We start from the raw sequence: 24,753 nt of genomic DNA on the forward strand, positions 1-24,753 counted from the left end.
AGGCGCTCAAAAATTGTCACTTTTCAGTCTAGACGTACATCATCTGATAAATAAGAGCTTTGGCAAAGGACTCGCTATTAATGCTGAACACTTGCATCTGCTTTTGCAAGTAGTTTATGTATTAAATATGAATGAAACATACCGCTCCTCTGGAGTCTCCACATGAAATGTTCTTTCAATTACTGTGGTCCACTGGAGGCATCTAATGATAAATGTGTTTGGTTTAGGACGTTCTGTCTTCATCAGCTGGCACTCTACCACAATCAAGGAAGAAAGAGTCATGGTACATAAGCAAGTTTAAATAATCATTTGTCTTTATTCTTATCTAGCAAACTGTTGCAATTAATCAGCCATAGAAATCTCTAAGTACTTCTTTAGGAGACTTGAGACAATTTACTGTGTTGATGAAACCAATAAATAGCCTGGGAGATAGTCATCTAAGCAGCACCGAAATCAAATTCGGCTAAGACAGGCTCCACACTTGGTCTGCCCAGAGTGGTAAATAGAAATGCGATGTGATGACACGGAAGCTGTTCAGACTCAGGTCCTACACTCCAAAGGTCATCCAGAGCAGAGCACAGCACATGGACAAAGTCAGCTGATAATGCAGCAATTACATCCACTGAAACTAAAGCCAAGCCCCTATGTTCCCTCCCTTTGACTTTCCCAACATAAACCGCTGTCCTTGGCTTTCAAGGAGTTGCTAGAGAGAGTGTTTGGTCATTTTGCAGGGACCTGACGAAGGTTAAACTCAGCATTTCCAGTCCTCAAACACTAGAGGGAACATCAAACTGCAGAGGCACCCCCAGAAAAGACCCCATTCTAAACGCCTTCGGGACAGCTGCCGCAGGTGGATGCTGTATGGACACCCAGCTAACAGCTCCCATCACTGCCAGCATCTAAGCACAACCTGAAACATGTACAGAACTATGACTACATGCAAAATCATCATTTTCTTCATAAAAATGCTCTCTCTCAAGAGTTGAGCATTAATTTTTATTTTTATTTTTTAAAATCACACCCACTATTTTAAGCTTCGTAGGCTGTTATAAGTGTTTATCATTCAAATTTGGGCCTGAAAATGCACCTAATTAAAGGTACACTACATATACTAAAAGAGGGGAGCTGAAAACCAGAAGAAAATCAATGAAATAACAACAGAAGCCAAAACACTACATTTTGCAGATTTATATTATAATAGAAAATCTAATGCTAATTAAACAGCTCCTGTTAAAGGAAAGTCAAATTAAGAAACCAAGTGAGCAGGGGAGAAAAAAAAAAAAGATATAATTGGAGGGGATTTTTTTCTTAAATTAAACTATTTTCCTTGCAGTTAATGAAACCACAAGCTTGCTATTGTTTGGTCTTCAGGTTCTAAATCAACTTCCAAGTAAATAAAAAGGCACTATGAAGACAAGAAGAAATTTCTGCTTACTGCTAGAGCTATGAACATCCTCCACCATCAGCAATGTGCAAGTCGAGGACAGAATCCTGCCAGAATAACAGTGCACGTTACTAAGGCTACACTGGTATCGCTAGGTTGATTTTATTATTGTGAAAATTTAGAAGGCTCAGTTTTAAATTCAAGCTCTTAATTAGCACCAAGATAAAATATTTACCGCCAGTGTTTTTGGGCGCCGTATTTTTGGCAATATATTTCATGCCTCATTTGCTACTGGAATTATAAGCTTTTCAATGAGTAACTTTGCATTTTTCATGACAAGAAAATCTAATTTTTCTTTAATAGCACACTGAGGTTATACTGCATCCTACTAAAGCACTGCAATTGGATAAGAGAAAGTTTATTAATGAGTCATGAAAAGGTTTTAGTGTGATAAACAGCACTCCTTCATTCACTGAGATTAAAGAACTTCCACAGGGTGACACAGCCGTGCTTCCCGAGCGCCGTATTTAGCCTTCCAGCTACCTCCATCCTCTTTTGCAGAATGGCAGTTAAGGCTGAACTGCATGAGATGGCACAGCCCAGGAAGCCCAGTTCTGATATACTCAACTCAAGGGATCTCATTCCTGCTCCCGGATTGTCCACCTTAGCTCAGCTGCTCTTCTGGTTTTTGCTGTTTGTTTGTCCTGTCTCCCATTTTTGCCTGCTTAACGCGCATTAGATGAAGGCTGGGGTTGTCCTCTATGAACTTGCACAACACAGCCCTAACAGATACTGAATTTGGCTGAAGACTCAAAGAAAAAAACCAGGCTGTTCCTAACCTCGTGCAAATCCAGAGCTGTTCTCCTCTACTTATCCAGAAGCGCAACATGATGACCAACTACCCTAAAGGATTTTGCTTACTTCTTTAAAATAGTCCTTAGATTCACATTTAGTGCCTCAGATTAAGTATTCCAAAGTAGCAGCACAGATATTTAAACTAGCCATGAACTCTAAACTTTAACCATTTAATTTCAGCATAATAAACCATTCAAGGCATTTTCTGTCATAGAAACGGACCAATTAAACATCACCACTTTTCCCCTAAATCAGCACTGTCCATTGATATTTGTTAAGCTTGCTGATCCAGCAATCTTTAAGGCATACAGCAAGATGAATAATAGAGATTTGTCAGTTAATAACCACTATAATTCAAGTATGTCACATAGAAGTGTTTTGTTTAGTGAACAATATGCTGTCTAATTACCCTGCTCAATCATAACAGCACATATCAAGAAATACAGAAGGCTTTATTTTTAAATTGCTTTGCCAAAGTGCTGTACCACATAGGTTTCGTAAAGTTTGATGCTACCACTTAGTTGTCTCCATATACGACAATCACATGGATTTTTATCAACAGAACGATGAAGCAGCACGTTTTTTCTTACTTTTAAACCCAACTCTGCTCTTTACTGTAGTTGGCAAGCTACAGAAGCACCAAACTTGCCTTCTATAATCATGTACTGCAACATGCACCACTACAGCAGAGCACAGATACAGATGCTGTATAATATGAGGTCTGATTCATGGCATGTTTGGGGGTTCTGCTATAAAAACATTCACATTTCAAATATGGCCGAGGGTCACTTACTCACTTTAGAGACAGTTTTTTCTGTCAAAATGGCCAACAAAAGTACTCCCCATTTGCAACAAAGTAAGTACTATAAACAGCAGCCTGTTAAAAATGATTTAAATTGCTCTAAAGAACCTCTTGATTCTTTCCTGGCATTTGGTCTTTTAAAGTAAGTAGGACAGAGAAATTGTTCCTAACAGGAATAGACACCAAGGCATTCAAATGTAAATTACCATTTTGTATTTGAAAGACACTTAGTATTATCCCAGTGACTTTCTAAAATGTCACAATATTTGCTTCCCCAGCACTTAAGCTAAAAGGCAGATTACTTGCGATGAAAGTGTCAAACTCTGCTCCCTATATAATGACATCACACTTTAAAACAATAATGTGAAGGAAGAATCCATCCCATTCCTGCTTTAGTTTCTTTAAGGAAGAGGATGGGGGAAAAAAAAGAAAGAAAAAAAAGGTAAATCAGGCAAGAAGAATGATAAGTAAATAAAACTTTGGAACGGCAAACAGGAATATTATGTTGAAGTGCTCCTCTTCTGCTAGCTCCATCGGACAGATTTGCCCCCACACAGTTCAGCAGGGTGAAAGTGAGGAGCTGGGAGCCCTGAGGTACAGACCTGGATAAGGTGGCCCCTAGTAACAGCAGACACAGAAAATCTCTCCACTATCTGGCCACCCTGTGTCCCATGATAAATGCCTGACTGCAGACACGCAGTCCTGTCCCAAAAGGAGCGCTCATACTGTTGAGCAATTATGTTTTCAGCTGTACACAAAACCACCACAGTCTGCTCTCCTTTTTGACAGTCAGAGAAATAATCCCTTCTTTCTAACAGGAATAGCCTCTCTCTCCATGTGTTTTTTTCACAATATACTGCTCTCCTCAGCTATATGGTTTTAAAGGCTTATAACCTAATCGGCAGACGTACATGATAATCCGAGATTACAATCAGTATGAAGGCTACTTATCTTGCAGATTTACAACACAGGCTCTATTGGTTATTTATCTGCAGGCTCTCTGGAGCAGAACTACTTAGGTACAGGCTTTTTTATTCCTTCTATATCTTACAAGTGGTGAAATACAGAACATGAACACAAATATGGCTCAAAAATCACAGTTAAATGCTCATCCACCACCTTTCAGAAGTTTTGCTTTGGTTGGTTGGTTGGTTGTTTTTAAAATAATTCACCAATATGTAACTTTCAGGGAAAATAAACTCCTTAAACATATCATTAAATTACAAACATAGACACACAGCTATTTTAAATGGAAAATTAGGTGGAGTAAAAGGTACTTGTGAGTCTCTCTTTACCCATGGAGGGGCCCTATAAACAAGTTATCACAGATGTATGATCAAAACCCTCACAGACTGAAAGGAAAAGGCTTGTGTAGGAGAAAGAAGAGACTGTCATGCACATGGAAAGCACACTCGGTATTTATTGCTAATACTTTCTTCATACCTGTTAAGGGAAAAGACAAATCATCATTGATTTGATTCAATAGAATATTTCCTACCTCTCATGGGTTGACCAAAATCACCTAATAGGAATTTCACACTACAAGTAAGAAGAGTCCCCTAGTCATGAAAAAAAACCTTTTACTTGCAAAGATAAAAAAGCCTACATTATTTTACAGCAGAAGAGGGTAAAGATTTTAATCAGAAACATGGGACCACTTCCAAAGAACAGACTGACAGAGACAGCCTGCCATCTCATTAAAAAAATCTAGTTCACTAATTAACAAAAAAGTCAGGGCTATCATGGTCTCTTGGAAGGAAAAAGGAGAAAGGAAAAAAAAAAAAAGATGAAATTTTACAAAACATTTAAGCTAAATTCCCCCCACTTTTCACTGGCAGGAGGCTTCTGCAGGCTGCCTCTGCAGCACGAGGCTGCACTCTGGCCAGAGCCATCCTCCAGAGGCAGCTTGAATTCACTCATGCTAACTCGACAAGCTAACCCAAATGAAAATACCAAGCAAGCAGGTTCAAAGAGAAAACTTGTGGTGCAAAACACATCCAAACGATACAAGTGTGAAGGGTACCCAGAAGGGAACCACACATCAGGTGCTGGCAGCACTGCATGCCAGTGCCTACATGAGAAATTAAATCCTGGTGGGGCAACAGCTGCTTCAGTGAGCCCAAAACCACAATAATGACTCCTCACAAGGAGGCCTCCCCATAATCACCAATGCCTTCCCAACCTGCCACTGGTTCACCAGGCAAGAACATCCTTCCATCCACCACCCTCTCCACAATCCCTCTTTCGGGGGCTACACCTTGCTCCATAGGCATGTGTCACATCTTTTTCGACAATGCTCCGATACCATGGTAACAAACTTGTTTATCTATAAATGCCAAGGCTGATGGGCTCAATCTGCCAAAAAAATGCACCATATTCCTGTTGTGAAAACTGATTTAAGTTAACCCTTTTTGAAGGCAACCTGGACAAAGAGAAGGCAACGGACAAATCCTTTTTTACTCCCTAGCACTGAGCTGCAGTAAATAATTATTGTAAGTAATGCAGTTGGCAGCAACAGGATGGAAGAGTCCTGCAAAAAGTGCATTTGTTAAAAGCCTCTGGCTACAGACCAAGTACTGAATTAATTTATGAATTAATGGCTTTCTGCTGCTTTTCTTTACCTTCTTGATCCATAAGGAAATACCAGTCTAAAGAGGAAAGTACCATGTCATTACCAAAACGAAAACACTATGACAATTCTCTCTCTAAAACGAGACAAAAAACCCCAAAACACTCTTGGCATCCTGCACAGAGGCACCAGGCAACAGCACGTCTATTATTTATTCCCATCATCAGTCAGAACAGGTATATGTTGCTACCAGCGGGGGGGAAAAAACCCAAACGAACATTTGCATTAAATCCTAGTGCTGCCCAGCCCTCTTCCAGGCCCAGTGTGTTCCAAAATGTCTGTCTGCTTAAAGGTCAACTACAAAGACGAACCCCACATATTTCAAGCTACTCTGTAACAAAGACAAAAAGCCCCTACCCTTCTCTCTGCGGAACTTCACTTCCACTAGTCACCAGGAACATGGAACGGATCGTTGTTAATAACAGGTGCCACAATGATCTATTTTTAAGTGGTGGAATGAGACACAGGCAGATCATGAGACAGGAAAGATTAAGAACAGGAGAAAATAAAGGCTGGAAGTATACAGCGAAAGGTTAAAAACATGAGTGAGAAAAGGAAATTATCTTCAGATTCTTCTATCACATCCTGTGCTGCAGCACCTGAGCAAAGTAGGAAATGTTTGCATAGGGCAGTGCAGAGGTTAGGAGATATTATTATTATTTCCAAACCTTTTTGTTGGCTCTAATAGAAGAAATATGGTTTTGTGTTCAAAACTAAGAAAAATTGAGCACCTTTCATTAAAAGCAGTGCTTGCTCCACGTTCTCTTACGCTAACAGTCAAATAACTTTGACCTATGCCAATGCCACTTGAATCCAGATTTGATGGCAGAACAGGCTGAAACGCTTCGGCTGTGCCTACCTGCCAAGTACTGAGACGTGAGTCTGAGTTAATTTTCACTTTAAAGCAACTTGCTGAATAACAAGACATACAAAATATTAACAACTTAACCCATTTTATTCTATAACCAGAAATGGTACGTTAGAAGAAAACTGCAAAAAACCAGCAGAGCATCAAACCTCCACATCACAGTCATTCCTGAACAACCCGGGGCTGCAGGGGGAGGTCATCTCAAATAAACACATTTAGTGTTTAGATACATCGCTCTGGGCAGATTTGAATGTTACTGATGCAGTTCACTGGCACTATGACTACAAGAAGACATCAACCTCCAAAGTGGACGAGGGAGCAATGTAAAGACACTTACGAGCTACTGAGAAGTTATTTAAAGGTGATTCCCGCTGGTCGACATCCTGCGGTCGCTCCTTGTAGCCAATGAACGTGCCATCGTTCTTTAGAAGAAAATACCGTGGCCTCCATGTTTTTATGTACTCTCCTGGAAAGAAAAGATGGGCAAAGGGACAGATTATCAGAAAACACCCCAAAATACTGACCCACCAACAATTTTTCTTTTTAAATACTGAAACTATATGTCATCCTGACATAGCAGGAGTTTTAAGAACATTGAGTTCATTCTGATACAAACAGTGGAAAAACACAGGCACTGAGTCAGATATTGTTAGTGATGTTAACCATAAAAATGGGACTTCATAAAAGGTAAACAGCTATGTTTTGTTCTTCCATCTACCCCGATTTCCATTCAAATTCTGCAACATCTGCCCTAAATGCATTTTAAATTTTAAAAAAATCAGAGCAGATGTCCTATGTATTATTTTTGCTATTGTCATTTTTCATACTGACAAGTGGAGAAATTTTTTTCATTTACATTTTGCAGCGCAAGTATTTTAAACAACAATGGGTAATTTACTAATTAGTCAACTGCTTTATCAAACCAACAGTCACTTTTAGAACATAAGAAGATAATTCTCTGCTTAAGTTACATAACATCACTCACTCCTCTCACAACATCTCAAGCGTGAAACACGAGATGATATATCACAATATGATGGGGAAAACACTGAATGATGTATAGCCACCACAAAGAAGAAAACAAACATCTAGTCTGAAAGATATTCCACCTTCCTTTGTCAGAGAAAAGATCCCTTGCTCACACCACGTTACTGCTCATCTGAGTAACCTGCAGAGGTGACAGTTGCATGACTGTGTCATAGCCACGTTGAAAATGTCCAGCAGAGGAATAAAAAGAAAAAAGTTGATCAAAACCTCAGTTATTTACTGGATTTACTCAGCTGGGCTTCAGAGAAGGAAGACAAGGGTTCCACCTGTGGCTCTTCTGGGGGAATTTGTCAATGTGCCTCAGTTTCCCCCTTTGCTCATTGTCCATGAAGTCATCTTCTCGGGCGGTCTCTCTAGAACCTCAAAGAACTTTACATGGGGTCAAGCTGACCATCTAGGTCCTACAAGGTCCTGCAGCAATGTTTCTATTCGGCTGAATCAGAAAAGACTCACTCAAGGTGCTATGCAAATCAGGACACCAGCCACACTTTTTGAACTCTGCTCACCCGAACAACTGATTTAAAAAAATTAAAAAAAAGAAGTGGTCACTACAGAGCACCCACAGCTGGGCAGCAGCTATCCCCTCCTCCCTCCAGTATGGTTTCTCACTTGTTTGTTCAACATCAGGGCGAGGATGAGGGAGCAGACTAGGAGCCAAGCTTCTTTCAGGTCTGCCACAGCAAGAGCACACCTGCGCACCCTGTGATGCTGCCCCTGCAGTGGCTGGTACCCAGTGCCTACGGCTTCATCTGCTGGCGAGCTCTTCAAACTGCCACTGAGAACAGCAAGAAGAAAAGGCTCCCCAGATTTATTTATTGGCTCTGGCAACCTTCTGCTGCTCTCCTCTTCTCCCAGGCTCCACTCACACCTCTTTTCCTGCTGCTCAGCTCTCCTCCGCCAGTAATTTCACTTCCAGCGACGTGCACCCTGCCCCAGCAACTCCCCTGCAGCTGCTTTGCCTCCTTCCTCTCCCCACAGACCTCCTCTCCTTCTGCGGTGCAGTTTCAACCTGCTTTGGGCACCAGCTGTGTCATTTCTTTTCCATTCAGACTCTTACTTTTCTCTCCCGCACAGAGAAACACGAGCAACACCAACTCCCATGCCATGTGGCCATGGGTGTGCGCACCCCTAGCTACTGCTTTCACCTGTTCAGCTCTCATCAAGCTTTTAATTTTCTAATCTAAAGCAAAAAACTTAAGTTACTGAGCCAAAGGAGAAAGTCACAGAGCTACCTTTCCAACAGCAGCCATGTCTGCAGAAAACATCCATTTGCACTGATGAAACAGGGCGTGAGGCAAGAAAGATAAGAGGAAAAGGAATGAGCACAAACCTTCTCAGTCTTCCTTTTAGAGACGTCTGCTACAGCCTCAAGTGTTATACTAACCTATAAGGGGTCTACAAAAATGTCATCATCACTTTAGGAATTTCAGAAGACGTCTCCTATAGCTGTCATGGCTTAACATTTATAAGCAAGGCAGTAAATGCAGAAGGTTTTGTTGTTGTCTTTTTCATTCTGACCTTAATTAAACGCTAAAAACTTTCTGGGATCAGTAGGAGATTATGAAGCCTTTCACATTTAAATTGCCAGTCCAACTCAGCCCAGATCAGTGAGATTACTCCAATCTCATTACTATTACACCACAGATGTGACTACAGGAACAAGAAGATACATGGCGTGCTCAGCCCAGCTCTTGCTGAGAGGTTTGCCAGGTAAGCAGGTCAGGCAGGCAGCTGCCTGGACTATCACGATTTTGGAATGTGCTGTTACATATCTGATTTGTTGGTATTTTCTTCTCTTGCATAAAGCAAACTTGGGAGACCTAGGAACCACCTCATACCCCTTTATCATACCTTCATTTAGGACTAAATCCAGATTGGACAGGATGAAAAACATCTGAAGAGGAGCAAGACAGTGAGTTTCCACTTCCCTTACTCCCCAATATATGCTACACGTCTTCCCCATTGGTATTTACAGAGGAGATACTTATTTTTTGCAGATTCTGAAATTATTATCTGGTTATTTTCAGTGAACTATGCATAATTTTACACAAAATTACACTGTACTGTCACAAGAGACTCTTCTTAGATTAGATGCTTATGTTTGGCTCTCATACTTCCTTACAGCTTTATTCCACCGATCTGTTTCTCTGTTAGAAACATATCATCTAACAGGATTAATCACACAGTCTTTAAAATGGTGTATTCCATACATATATAGTATCCTCCTCCAGACTCACTCTTTCTTCTTTCTTTCTGTGTGAAAAAAAAAATCAAGGATTTCATTACTGCCAGGCATTTTGCAAGGACCATTCTTCTTGGACCTTCCCTTGTCCTTTGCTTTAGCTGATTCTGGTTCCTGATCCACCTTTTTAATTTGCAAATAAGTAACATGATTTTAAACTTCTTTTTCTACGTGTCTGGAGCATAATGAATCCTGTAATATGGCAAGCATACATATTATTGATTATTGCTCTTGCCAAGGACAGTATGAGGCACACTGCAGCATCTGTGGTATAAATTTTATTATATAACACACTGAGGTTATACTTCTGCATCTTGCAGCAAAGTGGCAAGATATTGCCTGGCGTGTGACTTCCCAATCGGTTACTCTGTAAGTATAATTTTACATTCAAGCCTGAGCAAACTATCGTTCCTCTACAGAGGTTCTGAAACACAGATTCACCAACGCAGTCATCAAGAAAATGTACATATTCTTAAGAAACAAGCTTATATTTTTTATCATTAGCTAAAACACTATGAACTTCCTACAACCTGCGAGGAGGACCACATTGATCTCGACAGTAAATCTGAGTATTTTAGGCAGAAAAGGAGTTTGTCAATACAGACAAAAAATAATTATGTGGAACCGCTGGGACAAAGCTGACTGAAAAACATTAACACCGTTTCCTTCCTCTGATATACTCAGTAAGCTATCATGCCTGAAGAGTGAACTGAGCTGTTTCATTTTTTGCCCTGTGTTTTTTGTTCCTATTGCAGTTTTAAGAATCATAAGCAAGAGAAGTTACTTGAAGTCACTAATATTAGTAGCTATGTAGTCACACTAGAAGAATTGTACTGAGTACGGTAAATGCAAGCACGTGTGGCAAATTCTATCAGACACCACTAAAAAAAAAAAAAATAATAATAATGATCCACCATGGAAAAGTGAACAATTTACAAAGCAAAACATTTTTTCCTCTGTGATTCATTGCTTGTGTAATGCCCTGGCAGAGCCTTCTTTGTTTTCAGTAACAGAATGCTAACACTGCAGAGACAGGAAAGCAAAAGCATGGGTTATAAATCCTACATATAAAATCCTGGAACCAAATAGACTCCTCTGTAGCTTGCTAGCTTTATTATTTAAAATCTTTATGTACCATTCTGTTTACTCCAAGCAATTTCCAAATTGCAAAGATTCCCAAACTGTATATATCTGGAAATACACATGAAGATTGTTATAGACCGATTTCCCTTTATTGCCTTGTGTCTGCCCCCACACACTGCACATTAAAATACTTAACACACACTTAGAATGTAAATCCATCTCATGCCAGAAAAGCTTTTTCACAGTAACATGTACTGCAAAGCACGCTTATGCCTGAATATTTCAGAAAAAGTTAAACACAAAACTCTTCTGGTTCATGAAAAGTTAATTCTACTGAGGATTTACAATAATGCAGGGTTAGGTTATTTTCCTCTCCTCCCCACAACAGTATCTCACCGAATCTGGAGCTGTCTACCACTGATAGAGTGTCTAACATCAGAAACAGCTGCCACTCCCTGGGAAGCTCACGGGGTAAGTGGAGAATAATGAGCAGCAAGCACCAGCAGAACAAAAGAAAATCCATCTTTATTTACCAACTGCTGCATGCTTGTTGCTGCATCAAGCTCATTCAAAGCCAACACCACACCCTTTAATTCAGAACAGACTATATTTAAGAAGCCTCTGCTTTATTTTTTTAATCAACTCATACATACCAATGCTTTGGAAAAAAAATTAAAAAATCATTAGGTTAACCAAGTCAGCATCCAATGATATCCTCCATATTTACAAAAGCATCGTAACTTTCTTATGCCCAAAAGTAACCAGAACAAGCCCAGGAGCACCGACTGACAAGGTCTCACCTATACGAAACGCACTCAAGCGGCTACCACAAATCTATGGATAAATAATGCATTAAACTTTCTGCTCTGAGCATCAGAAGTAGTACCATTAATTACAATTATGGTTAATACTCAAAATATCCGAGCTTTTGAGTGACACAAGCCTTCTCTACATTCCCACATGCTCCAAAGACATACAGCCCTGAATTGTCCAAGGGAAACACGAAAGTTATGCCAATCGCAGCGCTAATGTGCCACCGGTCAAAGGAGGAATGACTCATTTCTGAGACTTCAATGGCAGCGAGAAGTGGTCTGCATCCTGTCGGCCTAATGAGGTTTCGATGAAACAGATGCCAGCTTCCTTAAAGACATGAAGCTATCAGAAGCTGCCGTCTCATGTGCACTGAAGAGCGGGACCAGGATTTACAGTTAGTTTCTGCTGTTAGAGTAAATAGGGTATGCATCCACTCACTTCAAAACCAGCTGAAATCAAAACAGATTTGGAAAAAGAAAGCAGGGCTTGAAAACTCGTCTTTGCATTTCTAAAGCACTCGGAAGCAAGCCCTTTCCAAACTCAGCGAGCTAATTCTGGATCTTAATGACTTGACACCAAACAATTAAACAAGTCTAGGGTGACCTGAATGAAAACTCTCAGTTCAAATATGTATTTTTTTTTAAAAAATAGCTGCACAGACACCCACCATGCTGGTGCAGCACTCTTCCCTTCCCTCAACAAACTGTCAAAACAAGATATTTAAACACAGTGCCAGGTTTTCGGTAGCTTGGGAAAAGAAAAAGAGGGGGGAAAAAAAAAGAGGCTATGCTAATGTCTTTCCCAACACGCTCATGGAGAGCAGAGAACCTCTAGTTTGTCTGCCTATTCAGAGGCGCAGCAAAGGGGGCCGGTTCTTTGATGATTTTTTTTTTTGGCCCCTCTCTGGATGCCTCCTCGGCCGCCGCCTCCAGCGTACAGCTGCGGAGACGCTGCCTGTGCCCTGAATCTCAATGAGGCGGCCGGGCCTGCCGTCGGGGCCGCTCCCCGGTGGGGAGGTCAGCCCGCAGCCCGCCTGCGCCCGGCCGCCGCTCCCTAACTCGCAGCCTGGCTCCTCCACGTCTTTCACGGCCCTAACTCGGGGTCCCACAGTCGCGATGGGCTAATTCGGGGCACAGCAAATCCGCTCCCCGCTTTATTCTCCATGGGGCAGCTGGACGGTCGTGCGGTGAGCCGGCAGCCCGCACGGCCGTGACTGACATGACTGCCAACAGGTTAAGAAGAAATGCCTCCTCCTCCTCCAGCTTGGCTCTGGCTTTTCTGAACCTACTGCCGTTTCTCACGCTCACACAAAGCTGCAATACAGGGCACCTGCTTCATTATCATATCTTGGGGGAATTTGGGGAGGGAGGGAAGGAAGAGGGGAGCTGGAGGTGGGGAGAAGGGGGGTGGATGAACGGTCTGGCTTCCAGGGACAAAGGGAGCCCCGCGAGGACTATTGCTGGTCACCTGGCACCCCACATCTGTACATTAACTTCAGAAAACAACAGCCTTGGCTTAGCGCTTCCCACAAAGCTCTATGGGCGTGCTGTGTAGAAAAATAAGCGTATTGGAAGCTACCTTTGTCTTCAGTTACACAACAGTCCAGATGGAAAACACCTAAGGAAGCCAAGGAATGGGTGCTCTGATTCACAAAGCTAGGCCACGGGAGAGATCAAAGGTCAGATTAGGGGGAAAAATAGATTCTCACCCAGTACTTTTTCCATGGAGAGGATGGATAACTACCACATTCTCCGATTCCATTTCTGTCAAAGGGTTTGAGATCACCAGCCAACACCACCACTACAGAGACGACACCTCTGTATTTTTTATCACTGTATTTCAACTGTATGGTTATGTAAAACTGAAACACAGAGATTTATCTTTCCTTTTTTTTTTTTTGCTGAATTTCAGTTTAGAAGGTCAAAAATGTTGCCATATTGCTTACAGCAATCAATTTAAGCAATACCAGATATTCCCAAAGGAGTGAAAGAGAATTAATCAGCATGTAAAAAACTCCTTACTCCTACCTTTGGCACAGCTTAGTCAGGCTAGTCCTAACCTACAGCTGTCTCCAGTGGGAGAAGATGTAAATGAAGTTTCATTAAAACCAGCAGTTTTAAGGATAGCTACATAAATTACAAAAAAGTATAAAGCGATTTCTTAAGCTACACTGAAAACAATGTCAGAGTGAATTGCATCTCCACTACCTCATGGTGGGAGCAAAAAACTACCACAAGGTGTCCAACACAATTAGAGAAATCTTTTCTGTAATATGCTCGCAAGCAGCTACAGCATTTTAACAAAATAAAATGTTCCTGTGACAGAACGTGCCATCACATATTCCTCTGCTTTTGAGGGGTGCCCAACTCTCCTTTTTATAAATAAATAAAAGTGACAGAGGAGGTGTCAGATTCACTGAACTGAATTAAGCATGCTTGGAACAATTATTTCTCCCCAAGTAATTTTTACCTTGACACTATGATGGAAAATAGCACAAGCAGCTAACAAGGCACTTAAGCTAATAAACCTCTGCAACTTTTTAAATATCTTCCCTTAGAGGAGGGAGGTACCTACAACTATTCCTCGAGCTCAATCTGAAGTTAATATAATCAGTATTTCTGCAAATCAGGTTCTTAAATACACTGCATGTATTTATATAAAGGGTGTGACTTAATCCTCCAAAGATTTTATGATCTCTACTAAAAATACAAAGAAAAAAAAACCAAACCAAAAACACCAAACACACCACACCCTGGTGTATCTGAACAGGGAAGGGCTTTTCTAGGCATCATCTAAAAGTTGATTTAATTATTTACCTCTTAGCATAAGCATCCTCAGCCGTGACTCCTGCACTTATCTGAACACATGCCTTATTTGAATATGACATACCCAGTTTTGTTCTTCAGTAAATCCTGTCTAGAGACTGACAGATAGTACAAGAGGGGACAAAGCAAAGAAATGCACACAAACAAAAACTCCTCCAGAGATTAAACAAAGTCAGTCCAAAAGCACAGTTTTAGCTTGTATTCCTAGGGCTGCCTACACATACAGGATATTCAGGAAAAGCATCATTAATTGAATAAAAATTGATTCTAGGTCCCTTCCCCTACTCTGTCCCATTAAAAAAAGATTAGGAGAGCCAAAGACTCAGGCGAGAGTGATTTTATGATGATTTTATTTGCTTTGTGAACATTAAATCTGAAAACTACTCAGCAGAATCTCCCCGTTAAAATCCCAGCGTTGGTGAAACCAAGAGGCGAGCTGCTAATTTGGGGGTGGGCGCACACACGGGAAAGCGAGAGCAGAGGAGGGAAAAAGCAGGACGCAGCCACGCACAAAACGGCCGCGGCAAGGATTCACGAGTCCCTGGCTCGCTTTTCTAGGCTCCTATTACTAGATCATTGTGTCATTCACAAAGCAAATCAAAATCTTGAGAAATAGTAGAGAAATGGTGGGAAAAAAAAGGGTAAGGGACATTAGGGGAGATTTATGGAAACAGCAGCTTTTCTGAAACAGATGATATGGACCAACTTCAGAGGCAGTTTGAAATGGGGAAAAAGCTCTGTTTGTAAAAACTAAGCTGCAGAACATGGACTTTTATAAATAAGCAATTTATGGAGGGTAAGAAATTAACAGATTGTATTGTTATCCTTTAGCTTCAGGGTTTGAGTCCTAATTTTCAACATAAATACACAGAGTTGTTTTAGGCCACTTACAATAAAAGCTCTACCAGTAATTGTGTGACCATGCTGTGCATCAGGAAATTTTTTTAAAGTGCCAAGAAAAAAAAAATCAATGCAGAATTTTAAACATGTTTATACAAACAGTTACTGAGTAAATATTTCATAGAAAGAGGCAAATAAGCCAAGTTAAGCAAATATTTCAATAGCAAAAATAAGAAGCAATATTAAAAAAGGGGTGTGCTGTTTATATGGCTGGGGTTAATTTGGATTTCCCTTCTTCATTTCATCACTGGCAAGTCTGCAAAACCCTGGAGGAGCACACGGAGACCATGTTAGTTCTAATAAAAAGTTTCATTTATCTTGAGCCATTTAATGGCCATCAATGGAAAAATTACAAGCACTTCCCAGAAAGCAAGTTCTAATATTTGTTATCATGGCAACCTCCTGGTTACGCCTCCAAATTTAGTATTCCACAGATAACTTTTACTGAGTCACTACCCCATACTCAGCAATGAAAGTCTCCTCCAGATAACAGGAGTGCCTGCCTCAGTTCAGAGGAATTTTGCAAAGTAACCTAATTGCATACTGAGAAATTATTAAAGCAACTTCACCACTGGGTAACGTGAGAGCAAACAGCCACAGTAGCTCTAGTGCTAAGCTTAGCCAAGTAACGCAGGCATAAGAAACCTTGCCAAGGATTTTTGTGCCTTGGACTGAGGTGTGCTGTCACTGTAAAGCGGAGCACAATCCACGGTGTTGCCTCAACAGGGTCACAGGCTCAGCTAGACACACTTCTGTCACCTTAAACACTATTAAAATTAATTTATTTTTACAATAGACAGTAAAAATATCGAGTCTCAATATAATCAAACAGCAAAATTCTTGCTGGATTTTAGTGGTACCACAATTTAGCCCTGTAATATTGAAATATGTGTATGTACTACTAAAAACACATACATATAATTGTGACTATTATTTTTTTGAATCACAAAGTCATCTATTATAGTAAGCTCATCATACCTCTCCCTAACAGCTCCAAGCCCCAGGAGAGATACATTCCAGTCAGTCACACAAAAATCTGTTTCTTGCACAAGGAGGAATTAAATAATGACCCAGCTGAATAAAATGAAAGGTATACACCACACAGAAGCAAAAAGCAGATGGGCACACGAAGATGGGAGCTTGAATTACACTGTCCAGCCTGCAGTGCTCTATACTGTTGCTTTGGAAAGTCACAGCAAAAATTCCAGTCTCCTTTTAAAATTGCTTCTGTTCCCAGGGGAAAAATCAAACATCACCCCCTAATCCCAGCCAGCCCTAAACTCACACCAGTTTCCATGGGCATCAAACCTGGCACTTGCCCCACTGGATTTTCAGAGGTCAGGGACTTCTGCATCAGCCCCAACTTTCCTCCGCACCCGATTTTCCAAGCACAGCACACCACGCGACTGCTCCTCGCCACGCCACGACTGCTCCTCGCCACGCGCATCCCCTTTATCACCTGAACCCTAAACTGAACACAGTCCGCTCTCTGTAGTTCATTTTCCCACTCTTACTAGCATGCTCCCAAAGAACAGAAACAAAATAAACACCAAAACACATTCCTTGCCTGCCCGAGTTACAGCTACCCTTCAGGTTTGTAGAACTTGCAACACTACAATAGAGTCAGATTCTCACACTTTTAAGCGTGAGAACTCCAGAAAGCCATAAATCAATCTTTAAACTCATATGAGGAGTTTTTTTGCTTTGTTTTGTTCATACAATATTTAAAAAAAAAAAAAAAAAGGAGAAAAAACCTACAGGCCACCTGGGGTAACATTCCTGCAGAAGGTCATCTGGGGCCATGTTCGTGCCTCAGGGACTTCTGCAAAGGAAGGTACATGCACATGTACAGAAAACCCTGTGTGCAAGTCTTCCTTTGTCGTTTAGCGCTTAGTGCATGCTCTGGTTACAGCACTGGTCCCTGATCTGATGCTATCTGCTCGGGTGACAGCTGCTAGGGGCTCCTCTGCCACCCCAGGGGTCTAGCCAAGCAAGGCCAACCTGAAAACCCTGCTGCTGTTGCCAGCATGGTGGGAGGGGAGCAGGAGGAGAAAGAGGGAGGACAGAGGCACCATGTGGAGGGAGAAGAGTGTGGTAGTGATGAGCCAAGATGTGGGTATCTCAACTCTGGTTGGAGTCTGCTGCATCAGAGAGGAGGATGCTGACAAAGGGACAAGATGGGGTGTTCCTGGCGCTGGGTCTCTGCTGGGCAGGGGAGAAGGCACAGGCAGGACAGGGAGAGGTGGCAGCCTGACCCTCACACCCCAGGCCAGGCCAGCTGTGCCTGTGGCCATCACCAGTACCAGTCCTGGTCCCGTTCCAGCTGCAAGGGAGGCAGCTGGAAGGGCAGGTTGTGCCCAGCCCATGGGGAGAGAGTATTGCTCCCCATTCAGGACCTTGTTCTTGAAACATGGCCAAACCCAACCATGACAATAGCAAAGCTACATCTTTTAAATACACACACATGTACGTACGTTAAGCAGACCTAAGGCAGAGCCTGGCCGTGAGCACACAAGATTGCTGCACTGCCCCTGCTCCTTCACAGCAAGCACAGGCAGAGCCAACCTCACAGGGAAATCTTCCAGAGGTCAGGCTGGCCACGATGCTCAGCCCACCCTCTGGTCTGGGGAAGCTGTAAAGTTTAGATTATTCCCAAATTAATGCTTTATTGCATTTATTCCCCTCTCCACCTCTGTACTGCGAGAAAACCATTTCAAGATCAGGATTACAGTTTCGGTATCAAGCCAAGAGACAAAAAAAAAGTTCCCTAAAATCAGTCGCTGCTCACTTGCAGTGGCTAATCTGTAATTTTCATTTATCCACAGCACATTAAATGCATCTTTGTAGTGGGCAGACATTCTTGCAAATTACGGTTTTCTAAACAAAGCCACACTTGGGTACAGAACTTGGAAGGTACAGGTAACATCCCCTCCTTTTAAAAAACAAAACAAAAACCCAAGAGAGAACAAAGGACCCACATGAAAATTACCATCCTGATACTATACTTGGTGATAAAATTGCAGTTCATCTACAAAATTATCTAAGCACAAGTTCACTACTGGTCACTGTCATTGGTTTGAAAATACTTTTTTTTTTTTTCTCTTTTTACATACTTTTCTTGCCTTCACCAGAGAATCTAATTCCTACTTTAATCATCTTCCCTTTTGCAAAAGAAATGGGAGCCTTTTTAAGCAATGAAGACTTTTAGTTACTTAGTCACAGGGACAATACAAGATTAAAATGGATTAGAAAAATTAATCCAAACTAAGAGTCTCCATTATGATAGAGTTTCCCAATGAACCTTAAATGGAAAGGTTCCCAACTTCAGGCATAAAATCTGATTGAAACTGCTGCTGCTTCTCAAAACCACTGCTTTCCTCTGCTCCTCCTTATAAAAAATGCAGTTCAAATTGCTATTTCCACAAAGAAATATCTCCAATACTGACAGGAGTTCTATGAAAAATTCTTGATGGCCTGCAGGGATTCTTGTACTTAACCCAAAGGTAAAATCTACAGTAATTTATCATACAAAAATCAGCTGCTCTGCAGACTGGGGCTCCCGTTCCATGCTCTAGTTGGAACTCCTACAAAAGGGGGGCGGCAAAGGGGGCTGTAATTAAATACCTTCATTTGCAGTCCTCAATTCTTTGCACCTAATTCATGACAGCACACAGGATGGAGAGAAAGGTAGTTATGACACTATACACTTGGCATTTCGTCAGGTATGCTTCCCTGTTTTCATCTTTAAAAAGGAAATTATAAACAGCTGCAAAAAGGTTGATGATAAAACAGCAAAAGACAGACAGCAGTGGAGGAAATAAAAATAATAATAAAAAAGGTTTTCAGCATTACAAACATTGATGCCTTTTAAAAAAGAAGAGATCCAGCCGCGTTTCCCCCCTTCCTTTGTACTGAAGTTTAATAAACATTTTCTCCAAGTTACCAATTTTGAGAAAATCGCTGGATAAACACTTGTGTTAACCCAGTTACGTGGCTCTGTGCCAAATGTAATGCCAAACTTCCCAGTTGCAAAACGAGCTGTTTTTACACACCAAAGTAACCACGCAGCAGGCCTGCCGAGCCTGAAGACAGCTGACAGAGATGACTGTTGCTGTCCCCCCATTGCACCGACATCCATCCAAATACCAACATCTGCTGTGCTACAATTTACTTTTTACACAACATTTAGCAAAACAGTGCCTCTGACTGCAACATCATTAAGGAAGTAACAACAAATAAATCGCAAAGTCCCATCAGACAATTGTAAAATTAAAGCGTAGTTTGTCTTGCATACACTGAGCTTTAGTTCAGATGTATTGGACTTCTCTTTTATTAAACACACAAGACAAAATTCTGTAAACTGTGACAAGCGTAATCCATCATTACAGTGAAAATTACAGTTTTGAGGATATTGACTTGACTCAATAGGCAGAGAAGCAGATGCCTGTGAGGCAGCCTGGCTTGTCCCGTACCATCGCAGCAACCCAGACTACTAACAGGATTACACTACGCCTGGAAGCATAAGAACTGCACTCTCAATTCGAGGCCCGCTCCTTTTCAAACACCCAGAGTGCGTATTTGTGCTTGCAAAGTAAGGAATTAACGTTCCTAAAAACTAAAGCGCCCTTTGCTTCAAAAGCAGGACAGATCATGAGGGCCAAGGCAGTGGGATGCCACCCCACAGACCTGACATGCCAAGGAAGGCTGTTACAAAATTCATCGCCTCAGGGTTCAAACTGGGATTTAGGCTCCTAAGTGAAAGCCAGGTTTGGTTGGCGGTTCCATTGTGCTGCCCAACACCCTCCACGTCTCAGAAGTACCTACATGATGTGGTGTCCTCCACACCTCTGTCACCCAGGGTGCTGCAAGTCAAAACAGGGCAGCGCTGCTGCCCTGCCACTGCCATAGGGCTCGGACTTTCATCAGCACACAGGCAAACGAGGAGGAAGAAAGGAGAATTTTAATCTTTAAAATGATGAGCAGTTTTCAAAAACAATTCTTTCTTCCTCCTGTCCTACAGTAATTCTACAAATGCAAAAGGAGGCCAAAAAAAAAAAAAAATCTCACTTTCTTTTGAAAAGCAGATACCAAATGAAAAATTTCAACAAGAAACAATTTGAATTCTGTTAGGCATCAACTAAGGGTTTTTTCCCCTCCATCTTTCTGTTCCTCATCACCACCTTTAATACAACCTAAAAACCACTGAATTACAGAAAGTGAATTTTTTTTAGTGGGAACAAACACTCTGCCTGCATCTCCAGACAATGTGTCTGTCAGGAACGACAACATACCCAACACTCAGCTCAAGATACAAGAACTTGGCAGGCTGTATCTCAAAGCAGTTTCACCAAAACAACACAGTTTCCCTCAAATCCCTATCAGCTTAATAGTAGAAGACAATAATATTTCAGATAACACAGGCAGCAAATGTTTTGGTAAGTTCAGTGGACATTCTTCATCTAATTCACAGATAAAAACAGTCAACACCCACAGCTAGATTAACAGAAGTGCTTAATTAATTTGGTGCTTAATTCATGCTAAAGACAAGGTGTTATGTGCTTAAATACTTCTGGGGGTTTTGGCCAGTGTTGATATGTGGCAGACTTTATGACTTCCTCTCTCTACATATACATATATGCCCATCGTGGAACACAGGAGAAGCCGGGTAAAGCACAGCCTATGCGTAGATCCTCTCCCCAGCAGGAATTTAGAGGACAGTCTCCTCTGTGCCAGCTACTACATGTTTGCACAACAGGAGTCAAGGTCCATTGGAAACTTATCTGAAGAGCTGCTCCTGCGCAAACTTTAGGTTCAACCTCCGAGTTGAGAACTGAAACACTATTTGTTTGTCCATTTATCCCCTGGCATGGTTGGCTTTTTGTCAGACAGATGTATGCCACATGCAAGTCATTTCCCAACCTCTCTGCTCCACCTCCCTCCACACACTCTGCACACACTCTGACCCCTCAGCAAATGTTCTAAGGGAGGAGGAAGTGTTTCTGACACTTTGCATACTCTTCACAACAATTTTATTGCAGGGTATAAATGTTTCCTCCTGCCCCCCAACCCTTCTGGTAAGGAAACAAAGCAAAACAAACAAGAAATCCACCACTTCCCAAACAGATGAATGCCCTAAACCCAGCAGCAGGAAAGGAAAGGGGAGGGAAGGGGTGGAGAGGAAAGGACAGAGAGGATGGATTACACTGAAGTTATTTTTGTCCTGTTCAAGTGGATGGGCAGAGACAACTAAATATAGAATTTAGCAAAGCAGGTGAACAAGGAAGATGACATGAGCCGCATGTTTCAAGGAGCAAGCACTAAATGAAGTACACTCCTACCTCCTGACCCAAAAAGCTCCCCAAAACCACACTTCAATTTGCATGAGTGAGATTTGATTGAACAAATATTCAACTCACCATAGCCTTCCCTTTGGACATGTGACAATGTAAATGTTAAGCAGATAGATTTCCTGTCTCTTACCTGCTTGTACTATATATAAATAAGCACTATGAGGTCCATGTTAAAACGGAAAGAGGTTTGTACTCTTCTGTGGTGTCTTTGGACAGAAATTCTTCTGAAGAAAGTATGTTTGCATGTACAGCTGGGTAATAAAGCACTGCTTGAAATCAAACGTTAAGGAATGTTATGTTGTCAGTGACAACACAAAGGATGTGGTTTCTATGAAATTTAACCATTTATGTCAAGGACAATTGCTTTCTTCTGGTCAGACTGCAGTCTATGGCTTGCTCAGAGTAACTGCTACAGTATTTTGAATTTCATAAGTGCAAATCCATTCATACATATTTTTACCTCCTTCTAGGGTCTGAGTGAGTCTGTGAAATGCACTGGGTGGCTGTTGCCAGAAGCGCGTACTCCATTCAGTCACTGCAAGCAGCCCACGCCAGCAAACACATGAGTAGGAAGTCTCACCCAGGCTCTTGAGCTCTCAGAGCCTGCAGCCAAGGATGCAAACAATAGCATTTAGCAAGGACGTGAAGTGCTTTGCTGGTATGTACACAGTGGTCAAGCAAGGAAACATTCAGGGAAAAGACATGGCACCACTGGATACCATGGCACCAGTGACTTCAGTGGAAACCACACTCACATCAGATCTGTAACCTACCACTGGGCTTAAAGAACAGAAAGCTTTTATGCAGAACATTTCCCTTCTTCCATCTGTGCCCCCAGTTACCACAGTATCCAAGAGCCCCACAGCCTGAGCTGCGTTTGTCCTCACAACATCCCTGTGAAGTAGGGAAGTGCTGTTATCACCATTTTACAGATAGGGAACTGGGGCACAGAGAGATAAAAATAACCTTATCCGAGATGATCATATAGGAGGAAGTTTGTGGCAGAGCAGGGGGAGGACTGGCTTCGATTCTCAGTTCCAGGATGGTGCTCTAATACACCTGCCATCTCTTCAGCTCCTAGATGCTCTGCTTTCAGTTTGACCAACACGGGCAACAAGGAATAGGGAATGCCTATGCAATTTATTAACAGCATTTCCAGGCCAGCAAAAATGGAAGAGGGTATCAGATCCAGGCATTGTTTGCATTCAGAAGTCCAAATCTGAACAAAGAAAACAATTTCCAAAATAGTCAGCACTATCCTGGTATTGTGGGAAAAGGAAGGAAGACATATCAAGTTTTCAAAGTAGAAAAATAATTTAAAAAAATAAATCAATGGCAGGTCGTAAGTACAATTTTTAAAAATTAGTGAAAGTGTAAATAGGAAGCTGGTATTAGACATGTATCCTTCAAGAAGCTCCCTGTTCTGGAGATTTTAGGTTATAAAGCAGTAAGAAATAAAAAAATCCATTTGGGACTACAGCTATCTCATCTCAGACACAGCTCTAAATGCAGATCTGATATAGTTTCATATGGAGACCCTGACTCCAGACTTCACACAACAATCTTGTCTCAGATAAAACAAATTCCAGAGGCTGGAGACTGCTCAAGGTTTCCCATTTCTGGCTGGGCCAGACTTCAACCCTGCCCTCAAAGGCTCTCTTTTCTGAGTGAAATGGCACCTCAGGTCCAAAGTTTACTCTGTCCTTTGGGACTCCAGTTGCAGCCATCCACATCACCAGTTGTGAAACAAGCTTCTACAACTTTAGGGCATTCATAAAGCAGCATTTAATGTCAACTGTTTGAGGTGACTAGTACCCTGGAACAAACAGCTGAGATCCATCACCCTGTGGATCACGTGGTTTATCAAGTCTGTCTCCAAAAGGTGGCTGCTCATCACAATGGCCAAAGGATGATGGACTTCTGCTACCCCAACACCAACAGTCCTTGATGAAGGGCTTGGTCACTATTCTGATTGGGACAAAGGAAGAAATTTGTGGGTTGGTTGGGTCTGATGGCACCAGATCAGCCATACTCAGCTTCCAGGTCACTTCTGCTATTATCAGTAGACTATCTTGTCAATCTCTGCTGATGAACTGGACCTTATGGCCCAGGCTTCGACTTTTGTAACAGGCTGTTGCTGTTCAACCAGCAACACAATGTCAATCTAAAGCATGCCTCTTCTATCATGATCAAGAGTCTCAAGGAGCTGCAGCCAACCAGCTTGTGCTGAAGGTCACCATCAAGGCACCTGATTAACTGCCATCCCATCAGTGACATAACTAACTCAAGCTTTGCTTGGAGAGGACCAGAAAGAACAGAGCTAGCCCCACCACACATCCTGCTACCTCTATTTCACCCTGGGAACATGCCTCTCCCCCTTCTTTTACACCAGAACTACAAAGGGGTGAAGGAGAAAGGCTGGGATGAGGTTAGAAACACTTCTAATTTCTGACAGCGAGCCTCACAGCAACAGCTGCCAACCAAAGAAACAAAAGAAAGCAAAACTCCCAGCAGCTTCACAGCTATGTAGCAATCTTAGGAAACCAGACATTCTAGTAATTAAAGCAAAAAGCAATTTTCGGTTCCAAAGCACAGACCCAGAACACTAACAACAAGTAGTAAATTAGTGAGGTTTGTTTATTATTCCATGTTTTGAACCTTTTCCTTGAAAAAATCCCAACTTCTGTATTTGAACAGATCAGCCAACACTGAAAAATGAAAAGGCCTGCTGACAACAGAGGAACTGCTATTTATTTTCTGTTTGATGGCCATCACAAGGAATATCAAAACTAAAACCAAATGGGGTTGTTATTCTCCTTCAAAATCAGGCTGGGCTTTAAATGAGATTCCCAGAATCAAACCAGTCAAGAATCACAGAATCCTTTATGTTGAAAGGAGCCATTAGAGGTGATCCGGTCCAATCGTCCACTCAAAGCAGGGCCATTCAAAACACTA

General features: G+C 41.8%; 1 protein-coding gene across 7 annotated transcripts in view; it reads right to left on the reverse strand.

The window, feature by feature from the left end:
- The window catches only part of AKT1 (AKT serine/threonine kinase 1), a 76,931-nt gene that overhangs the window by 30,541 nt on the left and 21,637 nt on the right, over positions 1-24,753 (reverse strand). For 6 of the 7 annotated variants that reach the window (XM_054826082.1, XM_054826083.1, XM_054826080.1 and 3 more), the window contains 2 exons: positions 6,876-7,004; positions 143-254 (listed from right to left, as the gene is read on the reverse strand). In XM_054826082.1, the coding sequence (XP_054682057.1) occupies positions 143-254; positions 6,876-7,004 (241 nt within the window). Of the gene's footprint in view, positions 1-142; positions 255-1,435; positions 1,492-6,875; positions 7,008-24,753 lie in introns of those variants that run through there. The other variant, XM_054826085.1, reaches the window with a different exon arrangement.

Source organism: Grus americana, chromosome 5 (assembly GCF_028858705.1).
Source record: "Grus americana isolate bGruAme1 chromosome 5, bGruAme1.mat, whole genome shotgun sequence".
NCBI classification, from domain to species: Eukaryota; Metazoa; Chordata; class Aves; order Gruiformes; family Gruidae; genus Grus; species Grus americana.